This window comes from Notamacropus eugenii, chromosome 2, assembly GCF_028372415.1.
Source record: "Notamacropus eugenii isolate mMacEug1 chromosome 2, mMacEug1.pri_v2, whole genome shotgun sequence".
Taxonomy (NCBI): Eukaryota; Metazoa; Chordata; class Mammalia; order Diprotodontia; family Macropodidae; genus Notamacropus; species Notamacropus eugenii.
The window spans coordinates 102,155,631-102,167,765 of NC_092873.1; the positions used below are offsets into that span (position 1 = coordinate 102,155,631).

Consider the following 12,135-nt stretch of genomic DNA (forward strand, 5'->3'; position numbering starts at 1 on the left):
TTCTTGCTATATAACCTCCACAGGATACTTCCTCTCCCTAGATTTCAGGTTTCTCCTTTGTAAAATGAAGGTGGGTGGGGCTGGGCAAGATTTGGGTTCTTAACCTTTTTCCTGTCTTGGACTCCTTTGGCAGGCTGGTAAATGCATAAAATAAAATGCACAGAATTACAAAGGAGACTAATTATATTGAAATAATTTATCAAAACATTAAAAAAAGTACATGGGTTCTGGGTTAAGAACTCTTGAACTAGATAGTTTTTAACATTCATTCCAAGTCTGAAATTCTGAGATTTTACCTAGGTTTCACAAAGAGAATGATTGTGGGAGGGGAGTGAAGAGATACAGCAAAACCTCCAACAGTGACTTCTATTTGCCCAGGCCAATGGACCCTTACTCAAAGCCATGAGGTCAACAAAGGTGGGAGGATTCCGGTGCTGGTGAAGCCAGGAGAGCCGAAAAATATCAGTCCTGGGGCTGTAAGAGATAATTATAGAATGTTTTAACTGGAAGGGATCCAAGAAGTTATTTAGCCAAATTTCCTTATTTTGCAGGTGAGTAAACTGAGGACCAGGAAGACAGAGCTGCTAAATATCTGTTAAGTGTCCTTAGGTAAAGATACCTCCAAGGAGGAGGTGGGATGAGTGAGTGAGATTATGTGTGTGTGTGCGTGTGTGTGTTTGTGTGTTAGAGGGTAGAGGGGAAACCAAGCCTTCGGCAGTATCCAGCTGGAGAGTCTTCAAAAGGGAGGAGTGGCCAAGGACACAGCACATGTATCCCAGGTAAGCCAGCAGGAATGCACTAGCAGACGAGCCTGGCGCTGCTGGGCCTCCCAGGTGACTCAGACACTGCCAGGAAGACCAAGATCCGCCCCCCGTTCCCCAGTCTCCAGTCAGGGCAGCCTTCTCTTGCCCGCCAGCTGGGTCCTAGGGCGCCGGGGTCAGGGGCCACGTTTGCCCCGGGCCGCCCATAGCCCCTGCACTGCCTGTTCTCCAGGCGGCATTCCCTTCTTTCCTGCGCCCCGGACTCCTTCCCCCTTTGCGCTCAAGACGCTGGAACCACCCAGGCCACTCCGCTGGGGCGGCATCCCTCCGGGCTGATTAGGAAAGAGCTGCAGGCGGTGACCCAGCTGCCAGAGAAACGGCTGCTGAAGATCTCCAAGCGCCGTAAGTACCTAGGCCCCCTTGGTGATCCTGGGAGGGAGAAACTCAGCGGGGGATGAGCATGAGTCAGGGGCAGTCCCAGGGAGAAATTCCGTGATTCTTGAGCCCAGTCTCGGCTGCCGAGCCTAACTAGAACTCTCAAAGTTAGATTAATGGTGAGTGATCTAGGAGTTTACTCTGGAGTAATTAAGTACGCTCTGAAATCTGGGAGTCTGGGGGAGTAGGCACATGAGGAGCTGAGCTGAAGGAAGCCCAGATTCCACCCCTCCCCCAATCCCCAGTGGGTTAGAGCCTCCAGACGGTCACCCTGTAGTGACAGGACGCCTCCGTCTGCCAACCGACCCAGCAGGAATAGCCTCTTCAGTCCCAGAATGGGGTGTGCCGCCACACACACACACACCCCTCCCAGGAGGTGCAGACTGTCACACTGACCTAGAGTCAGTTCTCAGACTAACCCAGACCTACAGGGCACCGATGCTGCTCTTTGCCACCTCACCAAACACCCTTCTCCCCTCCTCTCCCTCCCCACCCAAGGCTCCCCAGGAGGGGATTGGTCCAGCTCACAATTCCAGATGTTCTTCACCACTGGCTCCTTCTTGAGCTAGATCCCTTCGGTCCTTCTTACCCGGCTGCTATCCTAACCTAGTCTTCTTCTGGCCCCCATCCCCCCACCCCATCCAAGGCCCCTCTTCCACGCCACACCAACCTCGTTTTCAGAAAAGCTCTGCTACGTTTAATCAGACTAAGCTACTGGGTCTCCCTCTGCCTCTCCCCCATCTCCCTCCCTTTTAAAGAAGCCTTCCTTGTTGATTGCTTTGGTGACCGACCAAACTATCAGTGTAGTAGACCTGTCCATCCTTCCCCCCTCCATCTACCCTAGCTCGTACGAGTAAGCAGGAGTTAAGGATCCCAATTTAGAGCTCTTGCAGGGTAAGGGTGGGGGGTGTGTGGTAGGGTATACGTGGGTGGTAAGGTAGTAAGGTAAGGTAAGGTGGTAAGGGAGTAGGGGGTGGGGGGCACACTGAAGAATTCCCTTGTCTCTTGATGAATTTTTGCAGTCCAACTCCATTATTGCCATCGCCCCCCACCGCACTCCAGCCTCTGAGCATCCTTTCTAGGGCTGGAGGGGGATTACAGTGGGGTGTTTCAGGAGACAGTTTTCAAACACTTAAACCTGCAATGTACTAAGTCCTTCAGTCCCACGGTCAAGATCGTCTAGTAGCCTGAATTACCTGGACAAATGTCCCTTAGACAGAAGTCCAAAGTCACTCTTTCTCTTTAGGTGATTTTCCCCACTTCCATTGATTCCCCTCTCCCTTTCCCTTTCTCTCTCCCAACTTTTTCTTTTGCAAACTTTCGTTGAGTGGGGGAAGGGGAAAACGACCCGCCCCCTCCCCCACCCGGGCTCTGCTCCCAGACGCGGTGGTGGACTGGTGTGTGTTGGAGTGGAGGGGGAGAAGGAAGGGGGGCGGAGGCCCCTCTCTCCGCAGCGCGGAGGAAACGGACCTAGTGGAGCTTCCTGTGGGAGCCCGGGGCACCGCCGGGCCGGGGCCGGCCCAGCGCACAGACGTGTCCGGTCCTAGACCCGTGGAGAGGGCGGAGGGAGGGGGTGCGAACCGGGGCCCCGCAGGGAAATCGTCCCAGGAAAGCCAGAAAGGCAAGTAGTGGAAGGGACCATAGACTTAGGAGATGTAAAGGGGGCGGGGGGAGAAGAAAGGAGGGGAGAAAAGAGGGAGAGGGAGGGGTAGGGAGGGAGGGAAGGAGAGAGGAGGGGGGAAGGAGGGGGGGGAAGGCACAAAAAGGAAAGAAGAGAAAGCAAGGAGAAAAGGAGGTGAGAGTAGAAGGGAAAGAAGGAAGAAAAGGGGAAAGAGGGAAGGGAGTGAAAGTGGACCAAAAGAAAGAAGGCTGCCCGAAACCCTGGTTGGAGAGTACAGTTGCTCGCCAATGGCCAAGACGCCCCAAGTCTGACATTGACCCTTTGGGGTGGCCATACGGAGCTTCATGAAGTCTAGTAAATTTGCCATTGACTCCAGGGGAAAGGGAAAGGAGGGAGGAAAGGAGGGCTTATTGCAAGCCGCGTCCCGCCTCCCCCCACCCCCGGGCATGTTGTGACACCCCTCGCTACCCGCCTCCTCCCCCCTCTCCCACCCCAAGTGGCTGGTTGGCTCTGTGGGAGAGGCAGGGGAGAGCGAGAGAAGAGCAGGGGTCGGACGGGACGCCCGCTTTCCCCCGCCCTCTGGTCCATCTCCGTCTTCTGCAGGTCCCGGGCAGATGTCCCAGGTGAACGGCTCGCTCTCCCGACACCACGACGCGCCCCATGGAGACCCCAGACTGGGTCAACCCCCCAGTCCGGTCCTGGATTCAGCCTCAGGTAGGCATAGGAGGGGGATAGCACCAGAGGAGGATGAAGCCGTGGGTGGGGTGGAGGGGAACGGCTCAGGAGACTTGGGGTAGGGGCGAGGTTCCTTGGGGATCAGGGACCAGGGTGTGGAGGACCACAACGGGGCTGAAGGTCTAGGAACCCAGATTTCGGGGCGAGGGGGCGATGTGGAAAAGGACGATTAGAAGCCTGGCTGGACGGCGAGGGCTCCCTCCTGACGGCTTTGCTGGGAAACTGTGAGCTCCTCAAGAGATGGCGGGAATCCGGGGAGGATCCCAGGGAGGGCTGAGGTCCGGCAGCACCAGGTTCTCTCCATCGCTCCCGCGCTCTCCCGCCCCTCCTCCCCCCAAACGCACACACACATCCAAAAGAAAGAAAGGAAGAGATAAAAAAAAAAAAAACCCCAACAAAACTCTCTTTACTGTTTCTGTCTGCCTTCCTGCGTCTCTCTCCCGGTTTGTCCCCCCACGGTGCCTGTCCAGTGTAAACACCTTGGGGTGTGTGTATGTCTGAGTCTTTGGCTCTCTCTTCCCTTCCCCCGCCCCGCTAGAGCCCAGCTATTCCCGAAAACTTTTGTCTGCTCTCGCTGCCTCGCCTCCCCAAGGCGGCCGCCGCCGCAGTTAGCGGCCCCAGGACCCCGCCCCCTCGCCCTCACCCTCACTCTTCGCTTCCCTGAACGCCTGCTGTCTCTCCCCTCTCCCCCCAACCCCGGCCACAACCCACCATTCGCGCACCTCACTTGCACCTCTCCACCTCGGCAAACAACCCCTCCCCACACATTCTCCCTCCTGGAGCCCCTCCTCGAACAGATTCTTTGCAAAGCAGCAATGTTCCTGGTCCCACAGCCCTTGTGACCTGCTGCCCCAGTTCTAAGTGACCTGAGGGAGAGGAGGGCAGGATGCAACTGATTCTCCAGTGGGACTTCTGCAACCTGTGCAACAAAGCAGTTTTTTTTTGGGGGGGGGGGAAGAGATGTCCACCTAATTTTTCCTTTCAAAACTTTTATTCCCACTCCATCACTTCTGTGAAGAAGTCCTCCTCATGCCCTTGCTTCCCCAGCACCAATAGCAAACTCTCTCCTGTCCTTTTTTTTTCAATAAGCTCTAGCTTGTGGCCTGGGTTCTAGGCTTCGCAGTGACAGTTACTCGAGGTGTGACCTTGGGCAAGTCACTTTCTTATATCTGTACCCAGGTTTTATTTGAAATGAGAGGGTTCAGGAGGAAGCTTAGTATAGTGGAAAGAGACCTGGATTTGGCATCATGAGCTCTGAGTTCCAATCCTGCTCAAAATCTGAGCTCAAAACCTGTGTGACTTTGGTTGGCTTCAGTTTCTCCATCTCTAAAAATGAAGGGGATTGAACTATCTACTCTAGAAGGTTCCTTCCAGCTCAAAGTCCTGTGATCTTGTGACTTGATCATTTCTAAGGTCCCTATTTTGTGATTTTCTACCTCTCCCTGAGCCCTCAGACCCTGGAATCAAGTAATCTGGGAGAAAAATATTTGAAGAATTGGACCTCTTCAGTCTGGAGAAGAAAAAGATGAAGAGTATTTTAGTTCTAGGTTCCCAGACTGGGACGAACCCAGAGGACTGGCACTAATTATCCTCCACTCATCTCTTTCTCTCTTCTCTTCATTTTCCTCTTTCTTCCTTTTGGTCCCCTTCTTGCCCTGCATTTTCCTTTCCCCATCACCCCATAGCTTTCCCATTCTCCCTCCTTTCTGCCTTCTCTTCACCTTTCATTCTAATTCCCTCTTCCTCTTCCCCCATGCCTCCTTGTTCTATGATCACCCCCCTCTTCCACCCCCACCCCTGGCCTGAGATGTATTCTCCACTTACTTGGTGGCAGGAAGAAGAGGGAGCTGGCTGGCTAGGAGCCAGGGGACCAGAGTTAACCATCCGAAGAGTTAGGTCTCCAGTTGCAACCTGAAGCACTCAGACCACAGTCCTCCCCTTCACCCCCACCTTCCTCTTCCCCCATAACAAAATATGCCCCCTCCCCAAGCCCCAGATGGACTCAGACAATGCTGCTTTCATAGCACAAGGGCTGGCTTTGCTGATGCCTGCCCAAGCCTTGGGAGAACGAACAAGCTGCCCAGGAAGCCCAAACCGCAGGAGGCCCAGCCAAAACCCCACAGACGCCTGAATCCCGGACCAGAATCCCCCACGCCCAAGAGGGCTGACAAAACATTGGTCCCAACACTTTGGTTCCCCAGGGTTCACTTCAAACCCAACCCTGAACCAGCCAGAGAATCAAAATCCCAGGTCCGCCTTCTCCCTATCCCCACTTGTTTTTTTCCTTACTCTGAAATTAGTTAAGTGCTATAATGATAAATGAGAAGGACCCAGCAATGAAAAATCTCAGTTCTCCATGATTTTTTGGAGGTGTGTGGCAAGTTGCCATTTCTGGGGTGGGTAATCTCCCCCAATTCCCTACCCTCTAGATACCCAGAATCCACCTTCCCGAGATTATAGGCCTGGCTCTCTTCAGTCAGGGTTTGAGTTTCAGGCCCATGGACCATGATTCCAAACAATGTCTTGACTTTCCTTAATTTGAGAAGCAGAATGGTAGTGTGGGGAAAGTATTCGTCTAAGACATGAGTTCAAGTTCAGGTCCCAAAAAGTCACATAGTTCTCCAGACACACTCCATAGTTGAGTGGGACTTAGGAAGGAGAAAGTAAAGAGGATAGATTCACTAGTATCATGAGGAAGTAACAGCCAAGCCACCAGCTTGTGATCCAGAGCACCAGATTTGGTAGGTTGGATGAAAGGTAGACTAATCAGAACTGCATGACACAATGAGGCATCATAGGATAGTAGAAAAAGCAATGAACAAAGACCTGAGCTCTGCCCCTGACTATCTATGACCTTGGGCAAATCATTTGACTTCTCTGAGGTTCTTTTTCTTCATCTATAAAACAAGAACAATAAATAATATCACCTACCTCACAAGATTTTTGTGAAGAAATTTGGGTGAAAATATGATATTATTATTTGTGGTATAGTGGAAAGAGTACTGATTTTGGAGTCAGAGGTCCTGGGTTCAAATCTTGGCCTTGCCATTTACTAGCTATGTAAAGACACTTAATTTGGGGGGGGGAGGCTCAAAATAAAGGTCAAAAGTAAAATTAAGATATTGGACTAGAAGACCCCAAAAGTCCCTTTTATCTCCAGATCTGTGATCCTATTTTTGGCTTCTCAAGGGAGAGATTCACAATCCTGACCTTGGTCCCAAATGAGCTTCTTGGGGTATAGCAAGTTTCAGACCAGACTGGAAGGCCAAGAGCATTCAGAGCTCCTTCTACATGGGATATTCTCCAGTCCCACTGGACTTGAGCTGTAAGTCTAATTGGGCCATAAAACAGAGATCATCTTAAGAATTTTCCTTAAGAATTAGGATGTTCACATGTGATCATTGGGCACCATTGGTACTCCCTATAAGCTCATGTCCAGGGGCACCTGGTTAGAGCTCATCCCAGAGCTCTAATTCTGCCCAGTAGGCACTTGTGGTCCTTATCTTTGATTTGTCCCTTCACTCCTGGGGCTTCCTTAGGGAAATAGAAGATACAATCTCTGCCCAATCTCTGTAGTTGAGGATGTAAGATATGTAGATATATAGTCTACATAAATATGTAACTGACAAGCCAAGGTGGGCTGTACCAAAAAAGTGAAAGATAAGAACTGTGGGTGTTGTAAGGAATCATGTATTTAGAAGTAAAAGGAACCTTAAAGGCCACTGAGTTCTACATGTTACAGATGAGGCCACTGGGACCCAGAGAGGGGAAATAACTTATCCAAGGTCATAAACATAGTAAGTACCAGAGTTGGGATTCAACCCACCCACCCACCCACCCCAGGTCTCTGATTCCTAATGCAATTCTCTAGCTACCATGCCCAGGGGGAAAGACTGAGAAGATGAGTGTTAGTAAGAAATGGATAGATAGGAGGTGCACAGAGGACTCCAGGACAAGGACACAGCTGGATGTGCAAAGGGGGCCGTCCCAGGAGTCTGGGGAGCCTTGCCAAGTTGATCAGAGTGAAAGGAGAGCCAGAAAAATAAGGTTGGAAACATATCTTGGGGATGGATTGTAGAAGGCCATGAATGCCATGTCTAAAGAATTAATCAAAGTCTGGGATCCTCTAGTCATCATAAACCTGTTAATATTATAAAGGGAAGTCAGAGCATTTGGGGTCTTAAAGTCCTTGGCACTTTTTATCAATAATAGTTCTGGCCCCTTTGTGTCAAAGAGGACCTGGTTTTCTCTTCTATGAAATACTTCCCTTGATGATGATCAGCTAAGAGCAGGAAGGGACTTCAGAGGTCACCTCATCTAACTTCTTCATTGTACAAATGAAGAAATTGAGGCACAGAGAAGTCCATGACTTATCAAAGGTTACCAGTGTACAAGTACCAAAGGTAGGATTTGAACCCAAATCCTCTGACTTCAAATCCAGTTCTTTTTCCACTCTAACACAATGTCAATAACATCCTAACCTATGCCAGTAGACCACCTCAGCCCAATTAAACTGTTTAACCTGACCACAACAATGTTATTGCCATTAACAACAACATTATATATAGCACTCAAGCAGCCAAGTAGCACAGTAGATAGAGTGCGGGACCTGCAATCAAGAAAACTCATCTTTTTGAATTCAAATCTGGCCTCAGACACTTACCAGCTATGTGATCCTGGTTGAATCACTTAACTTTTTGCCTCAGTTTTCTCATCTGCAAAATGAGTTGGAGTAGGACATGGCAAATCACTTCAGTATCTCTGCCAAGAAAATCCCAAATGGGGTCACAAAGAGTCAGGCATGACTGAAAACGATTGAACACAATATATAGATATAGATATAGATATAGATATAGATATAGATATAGATATAGATATATACACACATATATGTATATATATGTATGTATAGATAGATATAGTTCTTAGTGCCTTTAATAGCTGTTATCTCATATGGGGTTATCTAATAACCCCAAAAAGCAGGCCTGTACAATCCGTGGTCTGTAAGCTGATTACGAACCCAAAGGATTTCCAGCATCCTTCAGGAAAAATGTAAAGGTTTCTCTACATTCCTCTAAATGTTTTGCTGGAGACTGGAAATCCTTTGGCAGGCCACAGGTTGTATATGTGATGTCAAGTAATCATAGCTGATAGTCATTATAGTGCTTGCAGAGCACTTCATATAAAACATCTCATTTGACAGGTATGGACAGGCATTATTATCCCCATTTTACAGATGAGGAAAGTGAGGTTAAACTGTGGCCCACAGTGAGTAATCACCTGATGCAAGATTTAAACTCCACTCTTCTGACTACAAGCGATTCATTCTTTCCTTCCCAAGATGCTGCATTTTATCATTAGAATACTTCCCCTCACCCATTTCCCCCACCCCTCACTCCATTCATCCCAAATCTTTCCTTTGGAATCAGTTCCTTTCTCAGAACTTCGGGTCCAATGCTACATAAAGAGCTCTTGCCAGCAAATTCTTATCAACCATCAAACACTTTTCTAACTTCTTAGGTGGTTGTTTAGAGTTATTTGAAAGGAGTAATTCTGTCCTCTGTCCTAAAAAATTACTTTTCCTTCCTCTTCTCTTCTGTCCTCCCCTCACCCAGCATTGAAAGATACATTCCTCTGCAATTTTCTTTTTGCCCACTTAACATTTTATTGATATTTTTTCTTTTTACAGCACACTTTTATTTCTTTTTAAAAATTTTAATTCATTTTGAACCTAAATACAAAAAGACAGAACATTTCCATGTATACAACGCAACATAAAAAGAAGATTCGATATAAAACCATGAATTTCCATTTCATATTGTTTCTTTTTTTAAAAAAAACTATGTAACAAATACTAGACATCATTTTCAAAGCTACTCTGCTTTTCTGTTCTTCTAGGTTTTCTTTTGCTCTCTACTGTGTATTGTTTTTCTCCCTCCTTTTCCAGAGAAGGCTACCTATCATTAGACACAAATATGTATATACATGTAAAGCCATATTATACATACTTCTATTGATCAGTTCTTTCTCTGGATGTGGATAGCCTCTTCCTTCATAGGTCTTTTGTAGATGATTTGAGTATTGACAATACTCAAAATGACTTAGTCATTCAAATTTGTTCTTGGAACAACATTGCTGTTACTATGTACAATGTTGCCTTGGTTGTGCTCACCTTAGTTTCCAGATGTAGCTCTTGTCCTTCCCTCTGCTCAGAGAGCTATCCCTTGGGACAAAGAATAGGAAAGGAGGGGGAAAGCAGTTCAGCGAAACTAACCAATAACTCAACTTGGTCTGTTGCGTATGCAGCATTCTATCCCTATAGCTCTCCACCTCCACAAAGAAAGGAGGAGGGTGTCATGCATGACTGTCTGCTGTGACTTTTTTTCTCTACTCACTGTGCTAGTTTAACCTTTTCGAAATAACTTAGAAATAAAACTCTGCCTTTCTCCCTTCCTCCTGACCCTGCGACTTGGTGAGCTCACAAAACCATTGAATCTCTGGTTAGAAGGGATTACAATGGTCACGTAAGCCAACTAAAGTAGAATTCCTCTGTAGCTTATCTCCGAAGTCATTCCATTTCTTAGTTGTTAGCTGAGTCTTGCAGGACTGGCAGTGGAAAACTGACCCTCTGTCAAAACAAAGGTTTTAACAAGGGATGTAATAACCAGAGATAGCATTTTGAGGTCTGCAAAGCACTTTGCAAACATCTCATTTGATCTTCACAGTAATTGTATTATTATCCTCATTTTACAGATGAGGTAACTGAAGCGGAGAGAGATTAAGTGACTTATACAGAACCTCACAACTAGTAAGAATCTGAAGCAGGATTTGAACTCAGGTCTTCTGACTCCAAAGTCCTGGGCTCTATATATTGTACCAACTAGCTACCCCTAGCAGTGTGGATAGAATACCAGGTCTGAAGTCATGAAGACTCATCTTTCTGAGTTCAAATCTGACCTCAAGTACCTACTAGCTGTGTGACCCTGGGTGAGTCACTTAACCCTGTTTCCCTCAGTTTCTTCATCTGTCAAATGACCTGGAAAAGGAAATGGCAAACCATTCCAGTATCTTTACCAAGAAAACCCCAACTGGGGCCACAAAGAATTAGACACAACCAAACAGCAACTCCTGAATGCAAACAAAGTAATTGCAAACAGTAATTGCAGGGAATAGGTCACCCCTCAGCTTGGTCCTGAAACTGGTCCAGGCTTCTTTGGGAACTTCTCAGGTTCAGAGTGGAACCCTCTCAGTTTAGTCAATCAATACGTATTTAATAAAGGTCACCTAAGTGCCAGATGCTGTGCTGGGTGTTCAGAGTTCAGCTACAAAAGTGAAACCAGTCCCTGCTCACAGGGGACCTTTGTTCTAACCAGGGAGGCAACAAGTACACGTACAGGTATAAATGGAATATATGAGAAACAGTATGGTGTAGTGCCTAGAGACCTGGCCCTGGAGCTGAGAAAACCTGAGTTCATATTCTGCCACTGAAACATCTACTGGCTGAGTGACCATTGGCAAGTCACTGAATTTCTGTACTTCTCAGTTTCCTTGTCTGTAAAATGAGGGTGATAATGGCACCTACCTCTTCCAATGGGTTCATCTTGAAGATGGCCATTCTTAATAACTCACATCTACATCTATATCCTACAAACCTCAGGGCCCAGGGAACCTTATTCCCAAGGCTTTCCCCCATCTTCCTGCTTCCATCTTAAAGAAAATAACTTTGGAGAATTGAAAAGTCTCTTTCTCTTCTGCTTTTGGCCCTGTGTACTCTTTTCTGCCCTAGACCAGCTTTGCTTTTCTCTCTCTCTTCTTATAAACTCATAGACTCCAGAATGTCAACACCAGAAGGCACCTTGCAGCTCATACAATCCCTCATTTCATAATGGAGGGCTTACCCGGAGAGTCAGTGACAAAGCCAAGACTCAACCTCAAATTTCTCGATTCCTGTTCCAAGGCTCTTTCTACTTAAATGCTACCATCCTGTATTTAAATATTTACTATACAAAAACCTCCCCTCTAAGACAGGAAAGTCTTTCCAAGTACCTTATCTGGATATAGAGGTGAACTTAGATTCTCCAAGGCCATGCCAAGAGAATACAAGCTCTGGAATATCCTGTCCTTCAAGTCTGGAAAGGCTTTGGGTGTAGGCCCCATGGTGGACTATGTGTCTATTGTCTGAAGTCCAGTCTAGCCAAGTACGGAAAGACATCACCAGGGTTTGACCTGCTGGGTGACTAATTGTTTTGGCCACAGCAACTCATAAAACTGTCCAGCAAGTCACAGAAGGCTTTAGATCTTTGGTAGGAAAGAGAATATCCATGGGAATGAAATCTTGGATCTAGACAGAATCGCCAAATCTCAGAATTGGAAGGGACCCAAGAGGCCATTGAGTTCCAACTGTCCTTGACCTCTCTATGATGTCTCCCAACAAGTGACTATTTAGTCTCTGATTGAAGGTGAGACGCTGCCAAGGCATCCCATTCTACTCTGGGATATTTCTAAATCTTAAGCAGCTCTTCCCGATATCAAGCCTAAATAGACCTGCTTACAGGTCTAGCCATTGCTCCTAGCTCCATCCTC

At 47.5% G+C, this 12,135-nt stretch overlaps 1 protein-coding gene across 2 annotated transcripts in view; it reads left to right on the forward strand.

Moving 5' to 3' along the window:
- The first annotated feature begins 887 nt into the window (after positions 1-887).
- Positions 888-12,135, forward strand: part of MDFI (MyoD family inhibitor) — a 31,330-nt gene continuing 20,082 nt past the window's right edge. Inside the window, exons 1-2 of one of the 2 annotated variants that reach the window (XM_072642058.1) lie at positions 888-1,163; positions 3,421-3,531. In XM_072642058.1, the coding sequence (XP_072498159.1) occupies positions 3,432-3,531 (100 nt within the window). In that variant the 5' untranslated portion in view covers positions 888-1,163; positions 3,421-3,431. Of the gene's footprint in view, positions 1,164-2,639; positions 2,818-3,420; positions 3,532-12,135 lie in introns of those variants that run through there. The other variant, XM_072642059.1, reaches the window with a different exon arrangement.